Here is a 21,523-nt window from a genome sequence, read left to right on the forward strand (position 1 = left end):
GAGTAGGGAGGGGATGGCCTATAGCAGTCAGCGTCAGAGGAACGAAACTCAGTCAAAAATAGCGTGTCCTTTAAAGCAAGGCCATCCATGCGGGAAGTTTCCCTCATATAGCAGAGTTATGCTCGCTGAAGAGTCGAACATGAGTTTGAAAGGACCAAGTCTTGCCACTATTATATAACATGGTGAAATATAAGTCACAGTCAACGCGTCGAAGCCATCCATATTTCACGAAATGCTCGAGGATATCAACTTTATTGAATGCTTGTATGTAGATTTCTGAGTAAAATATAATCCGGGGTAAAATAAAAAATCAAATGGATTTTGTCCAAAGTTTAAGCGGCTGAGTCCCTGAGTGTGGATCAATAGAGCTACGAGTTAAGATGCAGCCCTGTGGTCCGTCTGATTTCCCGTTCTGTGACACAGGCCCAATTACTGTCGCACACCGATCGTATGTCCCATGCCACGCGTCTGTCCTATACGTCGTCTGTCGTAATACGGGCTCGTGAGTCATCACTCATCTAGTGCATGTTTGATGTCAGGATGTCACCCATTGTGTCCTGCCACTGATCACAAATCTGGGGCAGATTTGACAATTCATGTCATCTGTTTTCTAGGTCCGGCTCTGTGTTCCGTACCAAATGTTGAACAGACTACACAAGCAATTATCTATTCCTTTCCTCTCTGCCGAGGACTCCTTTGTCTCGTTACGTCGTAAATTGGAATTTCACGACAAAAAATTGAATTAACAATCAAGCTGCAGCAGAAACATAAATCGGAAATGTCAGACCCATGATTTTCTGTTGTGTCGAGCGCCGTGATTACTGACCTTCCTCTGGAGAACGTTGATTTTGCGGTCCTTGATGTCCAGGTGGTCTCTGGTCTCGTTGAGCTCGCTGCTGAGTCGACTGCGCTCCTGTCCGGCCTGCAGTGCCGCCTGCGTCTTCTTCTCGATGGTGCGGTTCTTCTCCTCCAGCCGCTGGCGGAGCTCCTCCACCTGACGAGGGTAGCGTGGATATCAGTCTCGTCTCCCTACGAGGGTAGGGTGGAGGTCAGTCTCGTCTCCAGACGCATATGGCGGGACTTTCTTTATGAAATGAAGCTAGATATTTGCCAATAAGCTGTAGAATGCATATCTCAAGATATTTCCTTATCACCGAGAAAAAAAAAAAACTGACCAAATGGCACATAGCCTAAAATAGATATAAATAGCAATCCATCGTACCAAATGTATATCGAAACCTCCACATGGGCCTCGCCATTGAGCTTAAAGATCAGATATATTTTGCGATTTTCAAACACCGAGATAAGCCCCTTATAGGCTTATGTTCTCCGTTCTGGAGCGAAATTCAAGGCCGCGCGTTGATCCGATTAGGACAGTGTGGGCTCGGGTACTGACATCGGCCTGGAGCATGTTGTAGTGCTCCTCCTTGGCGCAGAGCGACTCCTTGAGAACGGTGATGTGCCGCTGGTAGTCGTGGTGCTGCTCCTCCAGCGTCTTCATCTTGGCCGTCAGCGCCACGATCTCCTGGTCTCGCCGCTGGATCTCCGTGCGCGCGTCATCAAACTGCCGGGGGATAGTCCGCGCGTCATCAAACTGCCGGGGGATAGTCCGCGCGTCATCAAACTGCCGGTAGATGGTCCGCGCGTCATCAAACTGGGGGAGGGGGATAGTCCGCGCGTCATCAAACCGCGGGGGATAGTTCGCGCGTCATCAAATTACGGGGTGTAGGGAAGCAAAGAAGTTCGGACACCTCTCCGCGCGTCATCAAACTATGGGGAGGGGATGAGGGTCCACTCCGCGCTTTAGTGACTGTCGACTTAACCCTCGCCGGACCTATTGGTTTTCTACATATGCGCCGGCCGAGGGGGGTACGACCCCCCATCGCCGTTTCGCCCCTGGTCAAGCTAGCGCGTCACGAAAAAAAACGAGCGTGTGCGCCGTTACGAGACGCAGAGATTGGTACCCGATTTTAAGGTCCTAGGTCAACCGGTGACCTCTCAGGTCAGGTCAAGTGCCCCAAGGTACGGTTCAGTTTTTGGTGAATAACTTCGCAAAAAACAGCCACAGAGCCGCGATTTTAGCAGCATCGTGTTTGCCTTGCTCGGGCGCGTCGAATGATATACTTTTTGTTTGGGTCAAGTCAACTTAGGGTGTTGACCTCAGGTCACGGTCAGGTCAGCACCCCCAGGTCACAAAGCTGGTCGAAACAGGTCATGTCGCATATCATTCGATTTGGCAGGTCCTCCTGAGTCCATTGGTGGCTTTCCCGACTCGCTAGCTCAATTTGATCGGGAGTTATTGACGAAAAAACTAATATGACCTTGATGACGTCATAAATGACGTCACGCAAGGTCAACATTGCAAGAGTGACGCACCCGCCCCCCCCCTTCGGCCGGCGAGGGTTAAAACGGCGCCCAGGCTACTCGTTCGCCACTATTTCCCCACCGTTCGTATGGGGAACTTTACAGCCCACGGACGCTGCGGATACTGTTAGTCACAATGCAATCCGATTCCTAAAATTGTTTCCATGTGTTGGCAAGCCCGTGGACTGAAGTGGCCACCGGATATCCTGAGAACTTCGAGGACCGACGTTCATAAAAAGGGTCGGCGCCGGCGTCTCTGCCTTCCCCTCTCCCGCCTCCCGGCCCTCGCCGGTCCCCGCCCCCGATGGCGTGTCACGGTTCATGACGTTGCCCGTTCACGCCGTCCGTGCCGCCGACCGACCGCCGCGCACCGCGCGTCATGGTTAATGCAGTGGTGGCTAGCAGGCAGTGGCTCCACGCACACAGGGTGGATGCTGGACTGCCCCCAGTAGTGGGCAGCAGCCAGAGACGACCAGCGGGCAGCTGCCCCCCCCCCTCCCACACACACACACGGCGGGCAGAGACCACACGCACACACATGGCGAATGATACGCACCCGGGAAGTGGCAAGCTGAAAATCGTACGGCTCTATCAAAAAAGACAGGGAATTATCGACAACCTTTATCACCGACTAACCTGTTTTTGTGACGCTGACTGAAGCTGTTGATACATTAACCGCTCCTCTTCTTTGCCTGAGGAAATAACGTGAATCGTTTGTAAGGACGTGCAAAAACGTGAATCATTAATTACACCCTCACTTGCTTGCTCGGTTGAAGAGCGCGTCTATTCCCAATCTATTGAGATAAAAGATGGCACACCATATAGCTGTCGATATAGGGTGCGCGTTTAGGGTTTATGTACTTTATCACATTCGAGCTTACGTTTGAATTTTAAATCGTACCTTACGGGGACAAATTTTACCTTCGGTTTTTCGAACATTTTTAACAGCAGCTTTCTGAAATTTGTGCTGTCTCGTTATCAGTTTCGCTCTGTCGTCGTCATGCATGCTTAAAACAATTTCAAAATATCCAGATGTTGTTCGCACCAGTCTCTTTTTTATATGACCAGAGAATCAATAAAACTTTTACTAGGGAGAATTGCATGAGTAAAGTGCAGCTCTATTTGTTTCGAGGAAGCTGTTGCCGCTCCTACCACATATATTCTAGTCAAATTTTTTAAGGTCAACTCTACTGTTAACTTGAAAGTGATAATGTTTTGCCGGTTTTGAATAATTTTATCTCATGCCATTCAGGTCGGACCAGACGTAGGTAAATTGCTGGCGGTGGCCAAGCGCCACAATGACCCGGACTCGCAGCATTGTGATATAGGATCCGGGATTATTAGTTATTCTGTATCCCTGTTCAACCTCCCATTAAATCGAGACCATTAGGCGAAATGCCTACCGGTAGAGATATTTCTGTCGGGAAGCAAAATTGCTTCCATCCATTTCGCTTTATATCAAGGCACAAAGCTAAAGACATGTCATCCATATTCCATAAGGCAACTAGCGATATCTCGTTTAATCAGCGGATGAAACCTGTCCTTGTGAAACCAGCCAAGAGTACGGCTCCCTGCCACCACCCAAGTCCACCGTTTCAATGAACTGCCACTCTGGCGGGAGTGTGGAGTGGGCGGGGTGGGGGCGGGGTGGGGGCGGGGGCGGGGAGAACCGGGGGTGGCCGGGCCTCTGCCCCGGCTGCAGTCCTACTCCGCACCCGCCGCCGCCGCCGGCGCTCGTCCAAATCGATGGTGTCGTCAGCTGCCGCCGGCGACGGCCGGCCAACGAACGTACTCGCGCGAGGATGGAACTAAAGCGGTGACGGCACGCCGCCAGGACCGGCCGGCCGATAGCGTCTCGCCAAAATCGGGCGCTCGGCGCGGAGTATCCACACGACCGAGTGTCCCCGCTCCCAGAACCGAGTGTCCGGAACCGAGTGTCCCCGGGACCGAGTGTTTTTGGGACCGATTGTCTCCGGGACTGAGTGTCCCCTAGACCGTTTGCTCGGTGCGGAGTATCCCAGGGTCATCTCCCCTGCAGAGCTGACCCCAGGGCTCAGGGCCGGCGGGCAGGCCGACTCCAGGGCCGTCTTTTCTTCGCACGGGCTGCCCCCACGACGGGCGGGTGGGCCGTGGGGATGTCCCATGCCCGTCCGCCTGGCGAGAGCTGACCCCACGACAGTCCACTCGGCGCGGCGTGTCCCCAGTAGAACCGTCTTTCCGGCGAGTGCACAGTGATGCAAATGGGGTTCACGAGTGGCCATAAATACCAAAAAGTCAAGTTTACCAAACCGAGTAAATCGCTATATGGCTAAACACAGAAATGTTTGGCGCATCTGAATTCACATAGTTTTCATACGTTTGTCAAAACCGGCCTCGTGTATGATTGTCAGAAGTCGTGACATTTTCTATGTCGTAAAATGACTGTCAGATACCCCCAACTTCAAACGCCGCTAGCGTGCGTTCATTTCGTACAAATGACAAAAATTATACATGGCAATGATCCCTAAAGCCTGCTGCTTCTCATGCCGGAACACAAAAAGCCGCACCTTTTTGGTTTGGCAGTGATCTAATCATTTGTCGTCATGTTGCAATCGCAGTTTTTTGCTAAGAAATATTTGCTTTCGTTTCATCTACAGCAGTTTACACAGTGTGTGCCCGTTAGTGCACCATACCATATCATTCCCTAACCATTTCTGAGTCACATTGTGAAAGAATTAAGGCACTAGCACAGGGCAGACCGGCGCTATTGAAGTTTTTGTCCGGCGCGGTCGGGTGTCGCGGTCGGGGCGGATTGCTTTCACCGCGGATCGCAATTTCGACAAATGTTTAACTTTGAACTGCTATAAGTAGGTCAAATATTGACCTTAAGTCAAAAGTAATATGCTCACTCGCGAGACCTTGTCAAGAGCAATCCATTGGTTTTTGTCGCGAGGCGATAGGACACTTCGTTTAGGAACAGCAGAGGGATGCACAGACGAACCCCCGCTGAGGCCGCCCGCCCGCGGTGCGGCCGCCCGGGCTGCCAACCGCGCCGCGGCACCCGACCGCAACGGACGAAAACTTTAGTAGCGCCGGTCACCCCTGTGCTAGCGCCTTCATTCTTTCACAGTGCGGCTAAAAAATGATTAGGGAATGCTATGGTATGGTGCACTAACGGGCACACACTGTGTAAACTGCTCTAGGTGAAACGAAAGCAAATATTTTTTAATAAAAAAACTGCGATTGCAACATGATGACAAATAGTTAGATCAACGCCAAACCAAAAGAGATACGACTTTTTGTGACCCTGCATTAAAAGCAGCAGACCTTGGGGATCATTGCCATGTATAATTTTTGTCATTTGTATGAAATGGACGCACGCTAGCGGCGTTTGAAGTTGCGAGTATCTGACATTCATTTTACGACATAGAAAATGTCACGACTTCTGAAAATCATACACGAGGCCGGTTTTGACAAAAACATGAAAGTCATGTTTTTTCAGACACCCCAAACATTTGCCTGACTGGCCATATTACGATTTGTTCAATTAGGTGAACTTGAAATTTGGGCCTTTTCGGTATTTAAGGCCACTCGTGAGCCCCATTTGCATCACTGTGGAGTGGGCTGCGGGCGTATCCCAGAGTCGTCTGCTCTGCGGGGCTGACCCGAGGACCGGCGGGAGGGCGGGCTACACCGGCCACCGGGGACGGCCTCAGAGGTGCGCCGCACGCGCCGAGATTGCCTCCGTAATGACCCGCGGCACGAGATAGGACGGCGCACGCAAATAACCCAAATACTTTACCGGACAGCGGCGCCACGGGACGATGTTTGATAGTGGCATGACGGTGGTTTTGGAAGGTATGTTTTTCCACCAAGTGCCAGCCTTTCTACTTAAATAATAAATAATAGCCTTAAATACTTCTACTTAATAGCCTTAATACTTTCTACTTAAATAAATAATAGCCGGTCCCGTAGCTCAGTTGGTAAGAGCGTTGGACTCCGCGTGGTGAGAGCACGCGTTCCCGGTTACAACAGTCCGGGGGCCGTATTCACGTCGACTTCGTAAGTCGATTTTCTTTCGTAAGTATAATTTGGTATTCACGTCGACACTTCTTAAGTTTTTATCGATGGAGTTCACGTGATTAAAAAAATTTACTTAAGAAGTAGGTCAAACTTAAGAAAATTCTTACGAAAAAGATCGACGTGAATACGGCCCCGGGTTCGAAGCGCGACGGGCGCTTGACATTTATGGGCCTCCTGACAGGTATGGTTGCGGTTGGTGGCAGGCCGTAGCCAGGCGAAGTCAGTGAGGGGACCGGCCGTGCGCGGCTATGTGCGCACGTTAAACTTTGGACTCTAAATTCTGCCATAGGACTGGAATTGCGCGATCGGAGGGTAGAGGGCAGGGTCACCGCAACAAGCTTCGCTTAGCGGTGGTTCTGTCCTTGTGAATCCTTCCTATCAAAAGGTTCGGACTAAATTTATATATAAAAAAAATACTACTGAAATAAATTACACATGGTAAATTGAGACCGAAGGTGCAAATTGGCCTAGTCCATTCCTACACTTGCTGCAGCGTGACACGCGGCTGACACGGGACGATAAGTGAAATAACATGTCTGTCAAGTCACTTGCTACAGAATTACAGAACTCGATAGCAGTCTACTTACTGCAGGCGTTTCCGAATTATCGATTAGGTGCAGTTTGGATTCAAATGCGCTCTACTCTTTTTGATGTTTTGAGTCACGTATCCATATTGTATTGAGTTTCACCATTCACACTTACCCAGGCCTTTTGTTTGGAGCATTTCCAACAGCTTCTTTATGCTCTCGTCCCTGGCGAGAAGTGTTTGCTTCTGAGTGTCGATCCTCAGTTCTAGCTCCTGAAACAAATAGCATCAATAAAAGCGTTTACTCGCTATCATTCTATTCTAGTGTCATGCTTGAAATGCTCATCGTCATGTCTATGTTCACGGTTCACCCAAGCGTTACATCTAGCCTGTGATCAGCCAATCGAACTGTATATCTTGTTACGGGAATAACATTCTAGTTTGAGAAGTTGATCTTCTGTTATTATCCTGCCTTTCGAAGATGTACCTATTTTTGAACCTCATTAGCTTACAGATGCGACCCACCTCTATCTATTCTTTTGAACTTCGGCTCCTTATATTCTGACTCTGAGCACACTTTATGAATAGTTCATGCCGACGCTGCATTCCGACATTTTCGCACGCCCCCTTGAAGTGCATATCGAGTTTGACGTCATTGCTACCCAAGATGACGCACCGAGCAGCTCTGATGACGTCACCGTTCATTTCTGGCGTCAGCGCACGGCGGCCCATTGATCCCAAAAGGCACGTGTGCGCCGGGTGGGTGTGGTAAGAGACGATATGAGGTAGATGTAGTGGGTTTATTTACTCTGAGGTGAAAGGCACTCAACCATCCCACCAGAGTAAGGCGTAAGCCTTCTCCTTTCCGAGGACTACTGCATCTTCGGTAAGTATAAAACGAGAAAGCGAGAATAATATGAGAGAAGGAATAAGGGAGAGAGAGAGAGAGAGAGAGAGAGAGAGAGAGAGAGAGAGAGGAGAGAGAGAGAGGGAGAGGAGAGAGAGAGAGAGAGAGAGAGAGAGAGAGAGAGAGAGAGAGAGAGAGAGAGAGAGAGAGAGAGAGAGAGAGAGAGAGAGAGAGATTGAACTAAATTAGAAAGAGCTGGTAGAACTTCGCCGTGCAAGCTGAATGGCCCCGGAGCTAGTCAGCTGCATCGTTTCTCCGATAGATGGCGGTGGGAAGTAACCCTGCGGTGGTAGACTATCCCGCAAGTCACTCGGATAGCCAGTACGGCTTTGCGGCCGGCCAGCCGTCCCAAGATGTCCGCTATTTGCCGACGGACAAAAAGTGCGTGTAGCCAGACGTGAGGCAGGGCGCAATGGCTGGCTGTGCGGAGTGAGCTGCCGTGCATACCTTGATGGTCTCCTTGAGGATGGCGTTCTCTCGGGTCAGGTGGTCGTTTTCCACGTAGAACTGGTCGAGCTGCTGCTGCAGCTCCACCACAGCCTGGTTCTTGCCGCCGCGCCGGTGCATCTCATCCTCCAGCTGTCGGATCAGCGCCACTTGTTTCTGAAAAACAACACGGCGCAGCTCAATGACCAAAGGCGCTTGCTGCTGAAAAACACGGCACAACTCGCCGATCACCGACATTTGTTTCTGAAGCACGGTACGGACCAGACGATTCATAGCAGTTGTTTTAGTACACCTTTGTAAGCGAAATCATCACTTTTTCTTCTCATGAAATTAGACCATAGTTACAGAATCGGTAAAGTGCCAATATCGGCCAAGGGCACACCGATGAGCGGCATACCTTTGTAGCCGATAGTTTCAGCTTCTATTTTAGTGCGGATGATGAAACGGCTGAGCGCTGCATGGGCCCGACGTCGCTTCTATGGCAATATTTCATACCCAAGGTTTCATACCACACATTTTTCTTGGTTTCAATGGAAGAGCTGTTTTGGAAAATACCTAAGCTTATCTTATTCTTTTTTTTTTTGACCTCACTGACCACATTGCGAGTGTCCTTGATGGACCACGCTAGGTCGGTTGTTTCCATGACCCAATCAAATGAAAGCCTCATATCGTGAGTTGGTGACCTGGAATGATTTGGACTTTTTCACAAAAAAAAGCTGTGATGCAATGATCCGTGTGAAGTGCAGCACTAATCATTTTATAAACTACGTCAATCTTATTCACTTTAAACTTAAGTAGCATCGCATGAAAAGCATCATCTCATCTTTTACCAAGCTAGAAGTAAACAAAATTGCCGTTACACGTCCCATGCCATCTTTGTACCGGAGCAGATGCATATAATGGTTACATGTGAGTCCGGTTCCAGGGAACCATTAACCGGCCGGCGTATACCGCATAGGCGCGACTCAGGGGAAATGCGGCCACTATGGCTGCTCAATTAGGCATCAGAGTTTCATTAGGGACGCATTACACACGCATTGCAGATCCGGCCGGGCGCGGCGGTGCTGCCGAGACTCTGAATACTGTCCCAGGGTAGGTCAGGTAGCTAATGGAGGTATGCAGATGTACATTATCACCGTGACAAAATTATTTTGAAGATAACTGTGAGGTAGATATGTATGCTCGTACATATATGTGCCTTTTCCGAGATGAAAGCTCAATGGTTAACAGCTGCATATGATCGTGAATATACATTAAATAATCTGAATCCCATGACTATGACCTGTTTTTCATTGTACACGCTTTTGATTAAAAAAAACTTGAACCACTTTTAGTGTATTTAGTCTAAAAACCCTTAACATGATACCCTGAAGTAACGGCTAACTGCTGCAGCGAATCATTCAAAGAAAGTACGCCTTATTAATTCGCTGCTACTTCACTTCCAATAAACTTAGGTCAGGTCTCAGTCTCTCTCTCTGTCTCTGTCTCTCTCTCTCGCTCTCTCTCTCTCTCTCTCTCTCTCTCTCCCCTCTCTCTTTCCATTCCTGTTTTAACCATAGATAGTCCCGCGGGGATTCGGTCCATCTACTATAGGTCCATGGCCGGCCGGCCACGGTAGGACGTCCTTTCAGCCATCGGGGCGTTATTTGAGGGCGCCTCGGATGGCCGCCTCTCCCAGCTGGACCGCCCCCGGCTCCCCTCCCCTCCGCCCCCCCCCCTCGGCGGCCGGTGGTCGATATGGGTCCGGGTGCTCTTCCTCCTCCTCCGGTCAGCGCGGCCCGCAGATCTGACCGACAGAGCTGACCGACAGATCTGACCGACAGAGACAGAGCTGACCGAGCTGACTGACAAGCTGACCGACAGAGCTGACAGACAGAGCTGACCGACAGAGCTGACTGACGGAGACAGAGCTTACAGAGCTGACCGACAGAGCTGACAGACAGAGCTGACCGACAGAGCTGACCGTCAGACCTGAACCACAGAGCTGACATAGGCGAGACCTCTGGTGCTGTTCCCCTACCTAACGGAAAAGTGCCAACGCTGGCTAATTTGAAATCGCTCTGATTTTGTCTTAGAAGGCATACGCTTTAAATTGCTACTGACTCTGCTGCCTTATATCTATTAAGATGGAATTTATTATCTGTATCTTTACTTGATATCGTATGGTGAATTTAAGCTTTGTCCATTTGGTGTACACTCCTTGATAATCTTAAGAAAAGGTTTCTTTTATTTTTTATTTTGCAGAAAGAACTTCTATACTTAAGTTCTTTCTTTAAAGTTGCATTGGCTTGGCCCATTGAGTAGGGCTGCCAGTGTGCTAGACAAATGGACAAAAGACGTAAGACGTTATCAACATGGTACGATCGGCTGCCGTCTTTCAATGGATCATTTATCGTGTCTATAAACTTTTGCCATTAGTAATATCGTTATGGATATAAGTATGCCAAAGTTTTCGCTTTGCTAACTACCAAGAGAGAAGCAACTCTTTCGCCATAACGATTATATTTTCAAGTAATATAATTATAAGAATGTCAGACGTCTTCGTCGCCCACATTTCCAGTAATCAGCCCCGGAGCCAGTCCGCTACATTACACAAACCGATCGAAACACTGATATCATCGACTGTCGTTACCCTATCTCTAAGGTTTTCTCCGACGTCATTAAGGAATCCCATTTAAGGCAATGCGACCATTAGGCATAAAGAACCCAATCAAAGGTCATCGGAGGCTGATCTCTGAGCTTGGTCGTCGGAGCGGCTGCTGGCGCCGCGTTTGTCCCTGTCCGTGGCTCTGAAGGCGCCGCGTCTGTTCCTGCCCGTGGCTCTGAAGGCGCCGCAGCTACCCCTGCCCGTGGCTCTCCGCGGCTCTGCAGCTATAACCCTGCCCGTGGCCCTGTCAGTCGGATCATCTCTGGAGTAGATGCCAGGCACGGTCCGAGCCAGCTAACCCGCTCACAAGTGCCGCGGCCGTGCACTCAGAGGATTATCCGCCACGGAGCGGGGGCGCGGCGCCGGGGGCCGGACGGATAGCCATGCTCACACACTGTGGGCTGCTGCAAAACAGCGCGCGGGACGTAATCGATACAGGGAGCAGGCTGAGACTCTGCACTGAGATGGTGGGGCAATAATTAAGAAACTGGCGCAAGGCACTAGCCTATCTTACAGACCTCAACTTTAGCCTAGCTAGCATTTAGCCTATCTGTAAACTTCAACGCAACACATTACAATGGAATGTGTTCACGTGAGGTCGATTTTTAGTTGTCAATTGCAATAGGACTGTCGAGCGATAGCTGTTATGCCATCCGATAAATTTGTACGCATTCCTGCCAGTCAAAATGACGCAATGTGAGGAGTCTAGGAACGGTGTGATAAGGGTGTAAAAGGCTATCACAATTTCTCTGTACCTATGCTTTAGAGCATTAGTCCCTGGGAGGTTTTAGTAAGCGATTTTATTGACCCCGAAACTCGCAAAATCACTCCTAATTTTGGGTCAGTGCTTAAATGAAATCGACTACTTTTACTCCACTCCAGCCTTGAGACAGAGGCCATTGTTACGCCATCTCAGGCAATCCGTTCTGTTTTGCAGCGAGCTGAGCTTATTCTACGGTCCGCGATGAATCCGCAGACCAGACTCAGACGATGACATGTTTTTGCCAAACGAAATTGGTGTTTTGACCAGAAACCGACGTCCAGACCGTGCTGTCGGAGGCTGCTCCGGCGAGGTGAACCGGCTGGTGAGGACCGGGTGTGCACTGCGGAGCCGGTGTTTGCTGATTCGGCAGGACCAACAGCGAGCAGCTGTCGCCGACAGTTTACGTGGAGCAAATACTATACGGCGGCAATGATTGCACTGTGAACGAAACTGGCTGCCACCGGACATGACTTTGAAAACAGTCATGAGACCCAAAATAGCATACATACCTTTGCATTTGTTGGACGGTCTTTTTCGAGACGGTTGGCTTTCATTCACCATTTTTCCCAGAACCCAGACTGCGTTCCCGAGTGGCCTCCCTCCCACCCTTGGTAGGCAGTCATGGTCTCGGCGCCCCATGCGTCACCTCGCCGCCTTTCTCGGAGGACAGGACCGGTGGGATCGGGTGTCATGCGCTAATGGACGCACACACGCAAAGGCCACGTCCGTCGGCTCCGGCGCGGGAGGAGATGGTGCCCGGGTGCTCTGAAGTTCAGCAATTGGTCGGTTTTTGAGTTCTGTCGTGACATCAAGTGGGTTCTTTTTTATTGCTTTTAGTGTTTTTGTATTATTATTATTATTACCACATGCTGCATTCGTTTCTGTTCATTTATTGTTCGGAGAATAAAGGCAGCTTCCTGTTCCCAGACGATAGAATAAGGCAACGTCTTATCTTATTGTTGTTATGTATATTTTCTTGGGGCTTATGTAAGTTGACGATGAACGGTAAACTTGGTTTGAACTAAAATAGGTTCATGCCGTTACATATGAATCACCCTAAGAAGGCCTCGTCAAATCTGCAGCACCAATACAATTTTACAATCCCCCAACCCATCGCCAGCGTATTGTACCGCCGTAGCCCACGCTGAACCCACCTGGTTCTCGGCCGTCAGCAGCTTGATCTGGTCGTTCATCAGGCTGTACTTGGCCGACTCGTCTTTGCGCATCTGTCGCTCCTTCTTCAGCTCCGGCGACCAGAAAGTTTTGATGCTGTGCATACTGGAGCCGAGCTTCTGGTTGGTGAGTTCCAGCTCCTTTTTGAGCTGGCTCAGCTCTCGGTGAAACTCGCCGTTCTGCGCCTGCATCTCCACAATGTACGAGTCGCGCGTGCCGCCGTGCTTGCCGCCAAAGTCGGCGCTGGGCGACTGGCGAGCCGAGCGCGACATGTGGTGGCCCGGCGGCGGCCCGTACAGACCCTCGTCGTCCAGCATCCCGTCACGGAGACCGTCTCGCATGCCATCTCGCATGCTGTCACGCATGCTGTCGCGCATCCCGTCTCGCATGCCGCGCTCGAGCGAGCGTTCTCGTCTGGGCGGCATGCCGAGGTCGGGTCGGTCGCGCGGCGGCGGTTCGCGGATCGGCACAAACTCGCGCTCATGTCCGTCACCATGGTAACCGCGCGACGAGGCACCGCGCGACGTGGAGCGCGAGCGGTGGTGCGAGTTGGCGCGCGGCCCGCCCCGGTCCAGGTGGTCCATACCCGGGCTGGCCAGCTCGTCCGGGTACGAGTTGATGTGTGACGAGGAGGCCGAGTGTGGCACGCGCCGCGGCTCGCCGGGCAGCGGCGAGTTGCTCGTGGAGCGGCTGTAGCGGCTGCGGCGCACCAGCGGACTGCCGCCGCGGCCGGCTCCGCCCGACGCCGGCGGAAAGGCGCCCGTCACCGGCTCGGCGCGGCGAGCGGCGCGCCCGGCCGGCGGCTCTCCGTACAGGTCACGCGACATGACCGGGCAGACACGATCGGCGCCGCGGCGCTCATGCTGCCGGCGGCCGGCGCGCTCACCACTGACCGGCCGATACCGGCCGCCGCCCACCGCCGCCGCCGCCGCCGCCGCCGCCGAGCCAGCCGAGCCGACGCGCTGCCGACGCGTGCGATCAATCGGCGCTCGACGCACGCCCGACGACGTTGGCGGGACGTTATGTTGGCGCGCGCCCTCCGAGCTGCCGTGGCTGAACCCTGAGCGGGGGACTCGGGAGCTGGCCACCGGACAGACACTAGATAAGGCTGGAAGGGCCCATGAAACGCGGCTGACACGGCAGAGGCAGAGCTGACCGGAGACGTCGCCAACGTCGGGCTATCTCCCAGTGTGTCGGGAAGGAGGAGAGCGCTAGAAACCAACACGTTAGCCGGAGGCTCGCTCCGACCGAGAGGCGAGCGAACCGCCGTGCCCAGCCGCTCGAACAAAGCCACAGGCAGACCACTCAGCCCCGGCACCGCCAGTTGGGTTCAACTCATTCTGCCAGCGCCCGTTTACCGTGCCTCATCCACGATCGGTCCTGTCTACTCCTGTCCTGTGCACCGTCATCAATGAAGTTTTTGCCTTTGTCTTCTCTGTGGGCGTTTTTGTCGGTTACTAGTTGCTTACTGTTAGCGTTTCGATCTTCGCATCGATGTAGTTATCAAGAGACATTAGAAGGGCAATTACATTGCTTGATACTGACCTCGATATGAAAATTATTAGCGAAACATTATCGACTGGTAGCCGGGAACGGCGATCATTTACAGGAAATGTCTGGTTGTAGAAATTTTAACTTTTCATGTATTCTGCCCATCCAAGCCCTGCCTTGTCTACACCTACTCTATCAGTAGTTCACTTCTTCCCTGTCCTTTCTGCTCCGTCCATCCTGTTCTGTCCACCCTGCCCTTTCCGTGCCCTCCCATGCCTGGTCACCGTGCCCCTGTGCGCCCCCGCGGCAATGGCCGTCCGATGACGGCCGTCCGCCGGCCATCGCCTCGGCTGACGGATGACGCCACCGCCGGCCGGCCGAGCGGACGTCATCGACCGCCGCCGGCGGCGACCGACCCAGTTCCGATCGGCCGACCGACCCGATGACCGAGCGGGGTTCCCCGGCCAACGGAGGGCGGTGGGAGGGGAGGCCCTCAGCGCGTTACAGAGGGGGCTGACAACCTCAAACGGACCGCCGTGGTAGCAGATCAAACGGCAAGGAACTATATTCCGTCGCACGATGGTTTCAAGAACGGTATGATTGGATAGTAGCCCGGGGGAAAGGTAATCGATCGAAGTTACCGCTCCACTCTAGAGCGGATGATGCAACCATCGAAGGCGATCATCCATACGGTGGAATGACCCGTTCAAGATGAATGTAGGTCGCTACTCACGCTGGTTTTCTTGTCGATATCATTGGACGTGAACTGCTTATCACAGTTAACCCATTGAGCGCCTGTCCGCTGTCCGCCTGTCCCCCGGACAGCCGCCTGTCCCCCGGACAGCCGCCTGTCCCCGGACAGTCGGACATCTGTTCAGACGTCCCTAGCGCCTGTTCAGACTTCACCTCTGCTGTCCTGGTGGCTGTCCAGACAACCCCCAGTCCAACCGGGCGCCCGTCCAGCGTCACCCCGGCTGTCGGGGCTCCCCTGTGGTCGCCGAGTGGTGCAGGGTCCTGACGGGCATCGGTCCAGGGCGGCCGGTCGGAGACACGGCCCGATAATGAACGCCGGTCACGGTCAGCCATCGGTGGGGTAGGAGGGAGGGGTACGGTTCAGCGAGCTCACGCTATGTTCCTAAGCATGCGCCGGAGTGGCTCGGCAACCAGGTGGGAAAGTATGCGACATCGCGGCACGACAGCCTAAGCAGGACTGTATGCGATCGCACCCGGGCATGGCAACCACAATGGTGCTGATCTGTGATTCGTCAATTTCTACGAAACTTGATGCCATTAATACTTCAGCGGAAAATTTATATCAATTCCAATGAGCTGACATTTGAACAGATACATGAAACTCCATACTTACTCAACTGAAAAAAGTCAAGTGATAGACCTACTCCGGCTTGTTTACTGGCTTAGGTAAGTAGGTATATTTAACCCGCGCCCTGGTGGGGGGGGGGCTATTTTTTGCCCCCCCTCCAGACTTTTTGATATATCTCCAGAACCGCTGCGCCGATCGTCACCAAACTTTCAGTACCCTCCCGGACATCAATTTTACACATTGTGACCAAAAATTTTTCCAAAGGCTATGATAGGTTGGCCGGAAATGACGTCAGAGTGACGTCATGTTCTGCCGTTTTCGACCCAAAAAAGGGTTTCGCGGGAAGAGCTGTCAGGCCTATAGCTTTGCAAATACAGAAAAATGATAAAGACATAAAAGCTGTAGAATCAACAGGGCTACAAAACTGCTATCTCGGATTTTTGAAATTTTTGGATTTTGACCCCCAAAAATCAAAAAATAAATTTTTTGCATATAATAATCGAAAAATCCAAAAAGTTTTTTGAATTTCGCAAAAACCGGAATATATGTGATAGTCCTTACCTCCTTCCATCCACATACCAAATTTGAGATCGATACCTCTTTTTTTGGCGAAGTTATAGCGAAAAAACTGTTCAAAATTGATGACGTCAAATTTTCAAACTCAATTTTTAGCAATTCTAGACCCCGTAGCGCAAAACAAAGACCACCATTAGACTCCCCGTGACGAGCTGCATCGAATCAATACCCATTTTATGCAAAACTATCAATTTTAAAATTTGACCTTTTTTGGCCTGACCTTGACCTGACCTTGACCTGAACTTCACCAGAAAGTGACCTAAGCCGTACCTGATAGTCTTATAACCAATACCATTGAGTTGGAAATGAAAAATTGGCCATAAAACATGCATCACACAACCTTAGTAAAGTGTGGCTCATGTGACCTGACCTGTGACCCTTGGTGACCTGACCTGTGACCTGACCTGGTATTGTCAGTGACCTCTAATAGTAATATATCTACTAGGCAACTGACGCCCTATCGCTGATTCTCGACAAAATGCGTTTTCCTCGGTGTTATAGCGCATTCCCTAGAAGACCCGTGAACGGTGAAACATTTCATCTTTGACCTGACCTGTGACGTCATCGGTGACCCCGAGGTCAATGAAATTTGGTTTTCCTCGACAAATTTGACAGGCCTTTCGAACGCCGTTTGAATTTTGCGGATCCGTCCAGTAGTTTCGGAGATACGAGGGGGGGGGGCAAAAAATAGCCCCCCCCCCACCAGGTCGCGTTATAAACAGACCCCACCAGGGCGCGGGTTAACTTTAACGATAATCCAGAACAGAAATAAAAGCGGCAGCAGAACAGGTTATCTGACCGTCACCCGTTTTCCGTTTGGTGTTTGGAGGAGGACTGGGGGAAGGGCCGCGGAACTGACGGGAAGATCGCGTGCCCATTTTCTGTCCGGGTGCGTGACGGAGCCGGCCGCGATTTGTCCGTGTGAGGGCATTCCTGACCGCAGGCGGCGCCGTCAACCTCGTCCATCCAGTGGGATAGAAGTGGTTTAATGGTATTGTTCCTGTTGAGGTACTCCAAAAGGTGACGTTTACAGTGTATAACTTGTTTCACGGGCGAAAGCGAGAGATAGTTATATATTTAGCCAATAGATGTCGCCATAAGGAGTGGACTGCCTGAAGTGGTAGACTGTACCGCAAGGCAGAACTATCTTCTTGTGACTCATGGCGGTCATGGAAAATCATGGCACTGTTCGCAGTTTCGCAGAAAGTGTTACCTTACATATTTAGTCAATAGATGTCGCTAGCAGTACTGCCTGAAGTGGTAGACCGTACCGCATGACAAAGCTGTCTTTCTGTGGTGAATGGCGGTCTCTGATCGCAGAAGCACAGGTAAAGGCGGGCGTTAGTTACGCATTCATTCGACAGATGTCGCTAGTAGTGCTGCCTGAAGTGGTAGACTGTACCGCAAGACAAGGTTGTCTTCTTGTGACGCATAGCTATCTGCAGAACCAAAGCGTGGATATCCGAGATCTCATATGTCAATGAAATCAAGCACATATAACAAAATAGTTTATTCATGGGCTCATTACGGTTGAAATTCAGGAGTATTTTCACAAGAGCGATCCAGCTGCATACATAGGTATACGCCATAAGTAAAAATAAGCGATCAGGGGGAGTGCCTTGCAACTAATAAGGCTGCCCACATGTACCTGTTATTACCAAGATCGAAGGCACGATGGTAAAAAAGTGCAGTTGCCTTTATTGAAATAGTTTCATTATGATTGCTTGTATGAGCGCAATCGTATGAATTTGATATTAAAATGTATAAATAGCACATTGAAAACTCGAGTTTTTTCATACAGATCTTTAGATGGGTTATTTGATGATTGGGTCATGCTAACTATTCACGGGATTCATCCTCATGGGCGATCCATAATTTTTCAAAGAAAAGGAGTCGAGTCGGAACAGACTGTTGCAAAGTAGCTCGGATCCGTTATAAGTCACTACCCTCTGCACTGGATACGGCTGCTCCACTCTTGCTTGTTAGGCGCCGTGCTGGTGAAGTTCGCCGTTGACTACTCGGCAAATACTCCACACCAAAGTGGTTGTTCGTTCTCCGAGCCTCCGCCGCTGGCGCAACCTAACACAGCCAGAGTGCCGGATATGTACCCAGTGCTGTGTAACACCGCTAACAGCTCCCGAACCAGATACCATTTGTTCGATTACACATCTGCTACTCTTCGACCCGACCCACTGAAAATCGAGAGTGGCAGGTCACTGCCGTCAGAGGCTCATCACCTTTTGCAGACCTAAACTGGTAGCGGCACTGGGGCTGGGCGAAGGTAAACACTACCTGGGTCGATAGTTACGACCGTTTACCCAATTACCGGTTGAGAAGTCAGCGTGTTATCGTTATCGTTATCGTTAAACGTACGGTATCGCCAAGAAAGATGGAAGAACGGCTTAGGACTTGTGGAATGCTTCACAAACGGCGTCGTATTACCGTTCCCGTTTCCTTTTTCAGTACGAGCTGTATCGGAGGCACCGTTGCCGTCAAGTAGCGACCTTCAATTGGTGTATCGACCAAGCGGTATCGTCAATAGTGCACCGGTCGGGACGGGACGCCGCCCGTCGGACCGGGTATGAGTCAGACCGGTCTCCGGCAGTATCGACTCGACAGACGGTGCGTAATCGGTACTGCCACCGGGCGCACATCGACGGGGCACGGATCGGCATTAGCCCTCGCCCGCACATGGGGGGGGGGGGGTGGTTGCCACCCCCCCCCCAGGTAGTCTTTCTGCTCTGCACTCAACATTTTTAGAGCTAGAGGGCTGATTTTTCGTATAGCTGCTCCTCTATCCTTTCTTGATGTCCACTGAAAATTTGAAGTTTCTGTGATTTTTGGTTTCGGAGATATGACCTTGTTTTTTAGGTCATGTCATGACCCAAATGGCCAATTCTCAACATCTTGCGTTTGCCATGGGCCTTGTGAGCTTTTGACACCCTGATTTCGGCCTTTTTTGCCAGTCTTACATTGCCAGTACTTACAGGGTGGGCCGAAATAAAGTACCTTGAAATTTTTGTCTCGTGCTTTTCAAGCGCACGTGCTGCATTTGTGATTTTTCGCATGCCGACTGCAAACCATATGGCAAGATAGATTATCAGAAAACTTCACTTGAAAAATGTGGTCCGACACACAAAAATCGTTTTGCGTTGAGACTTATGTCTTGACGAACTCTCTTGATGAGACCAGGCGGCAGTATCTAAAGAAGTTCGGTCTGGACCATCGGAGGCTCGACCTTGCACCGGGGAACAAGTCTATCCAGAAGTGGGTAGCTAAGTTTCGAAATTTCGGAACGGTGGTAAAAACCAAGCCGCCCGGGAGAGGTCGCACGGTCAGATCTGAGGCCAACATTCAACGGGTATCCGCCTCTACCCTTCAGAGCCCAAAAAGATCCACTCGGCGTCGCTCTCAGGCACTGAATATCAGCAGGACAACTCTGCGGAGAATCATGAAAGAAGATCTTGGACTGTACCCGTACCGGCTTTCAATACATCAGAAGCTATCATCATGCGACAGGGAGCGTCGGGTCGCCATGGCCGAGTGGTTCGAACACAACCCACGTGTGTTCAGCAAGCTGTGGTTCAGTGACGAGGCTCACTTCTGGCTGAACGGATATGTCAACACCCACAATGCTGTGCACTGGGGCAAGGAACCACCAGATGAGGTCCTCTGCAGGCCTCTTCACTGCGAGAAGGTTACGGCGTGGTTGGCGATGCGGCACGGCGGGGGAACTATCGGTCCCTTCTTCTTTGAAAATGAAAACGAAGTGGCGACAACGATCAACTCTGCTCGCTATGTCAGCACAGCGCTGGAGCCGTTCTGGAGAGAACTCGGGGAGAGGCCACTCAGGCGTAACCAAGAGTGGTTCCAGCAGGATGGTGCCACACCCCACACTGCTTGCGCATCGATGGATTGGGTTCGAAGTCACTTCCCGGATCGACACATCAGCCTGAAGTCGGCCGTTCCATGGGCCCCTCACTCTCCTGACCTGAGTCCCCTGGACTTTTTCATGTGGGGATATCTTAAGGACCGGGTATATGCGGGAAGACCGGCAACCACTCACGAGCTCAAGACCGCCATAGTCCAGGAGGTGGACCGTATCCCCGCTGACATGGTCGACAAGGCCATCATCCATCTCAAGGAAGTTCGTCTGCCGCTGGTGAAGCAGCGCCGCGGTGCCCACCTGGAGCACATCCTGTGAGGTGTGAGCGGCTGACAGATGCGGACAATAGTGCGCAGTGAGTTTTGCCATTTCATTGTAATTCGAAATATACCTGGTTTACCATTGTACCATTGTAAATATACATGTTATCGAAAGAAAACTGAAGGTACTTTATTTCGGCCCACCCTGTACCTCCCACCTATCATCGAACATGTTGTTCGACGATGTACAGGGGTCAAGGTCAGGGTCAAGGTCAACCTAGGTCATCTAAGATAATTGCGTTTTAGGCTAGCTGAATTTACTTTTTGTGAAGTTTTTTGACTGCATTTTTGGTAAAAGCTTCTCAGATCATGATTTCATGTAATATGGACCCAAAAACCATCGGTGCACACATCAGTATACACACAGACACACACAGACATACAAACACATATAATTGACCTTGACCTAACTTGACCTGAAATGACCTCAGCAGCAAAACTCTGGTCGGGTAGTGTGACAAAGAGGTTCTAGGTGGCTTGGCACCAGAAAACAGCATCGTCATCGGTATTTGATAAGCAGCGCACTTGATATCCAACGGTGACCCAAAACAGCAACATTTTTTAGTTTGACCTGACCTGGAAGGTCAATGACTGACCTGAGAAGGTAAAACTGGGTATCATTGGATTCGTCTCTTCCCAAAGAATCTTTTTGGTCTTTACTGCTAAGCTCTATCTCCAACAGGAACGAAATGGCGCGGGGGGGGGGGGTGGCAACCCCCCCCCCCCATGTGCGTTCTAGGATGGGAAAATGGCATGTGCGGGCGAGGGTTAGGGTTTGACGAGGAGACAAGCTAATGTGTAAATATAGAATCTTTTACCGATACAGAGCCCAGTATTCTTCATAACACTTTGAAGTTATGACTACCGGATCACCTATAAAGTCTGAAAACGTTGAAGGATCGAACCCTTAACCCTGAAGTCTGGAGGCAGGCAGAGTTGACATTCCACCAATGCGATAGCCTGTTGCGTCCATCCAGAGCATTTAAAGTCCCCTTTCCACTCCAGACATCGTGTCCTGGTTAAGCGCAGACCAAAACACC

The 21,523-nt window shown here is 51.0% G+C and overlaps 2 protein-coding genes across 2 annotated transcripts in view; one reads left to right on the plus strand and one right to left on the minus strand.

Annotated features, from left to right (window-relative positions):
- Nucleotides 1–13,799, minus strand: part of LOC122384465 (trichohyalin-like) — a 32,091-nt gene extending 18,292 nt beyond the window's left edge. The window contains exons 1-6 of the mRNA XM_043371869.1: nt 12,871–13,799; nt 8,307–8,462; nt 7,129–7,225; nt 3,001–3,056; nt 1,397–1,564; nt 827–994 (exon numbers count right to left, since the gene is read on the minus strand). Of these exons, the coding sequence (XP_043227804.1) occupies nt 827–994; nt 1,397–1,564; nt 3,001–3,056; nt 7,129–7,225; nt 8,307–8,462; nt 12,871–13,716 (1,491 nt within the window). The 5' untranslated portion in view covers nt 13,717–13,799. The remainder of the gene's footprint in view (nt 1–826; nt 995–1,396; nt 1,565–3,000; nt 3,057–7,128; nt 7,226–8,306; nt 8,463–12,870) is intronic.
- A 5,476-nt stretch (nt 13,800–19,275) lies between these two features.
- Nucleotides 19,276–20,614, plus strand: LOC122384466. Its single transcript, XM_043371870.1, has one exon. It carries the CDS (start codon nt 19,399–19,401, stop codon nt 20,479–20,481), a length of 1,083 nt encoding a protein of 360 aa, XP_043227805.1. The 5' UTR covers nt 19,276–19,398; the 3' UTR covers nt 20,482–20,614.
- Nucleotides 20,615–21,523: the final 909 nt, after the last annotated feature.

This window comes from Amphibalanus amphitrite, unplaced genomic scaffold (genome assembly GCF_019059575.1).
Source record: "Amphibalanus amphitrite isolate SeventyFive unplaced genomic scaffold, NRLGWU_Aamphi_draft 000191F_arrow, whole genome shotgun sequence".
In the NCBI taxonomy this organism is placed as follows: domain Eukaryota; kingdom Metazoa; phylum Arthropoda; class Thecostraca; order Balanomorpha; family Balanidae; genus Amphibalanus; species Amphibalanus amphitrite.

Coding starts and splice junctions, on each gene's coding strand:
- LOC122384466 (XM_043371870.1), top strand. CDS start 19,399: ATGTGGTCCGACACACAAAAATCGTTTTGCGTTGAGACTTATGTCTTG.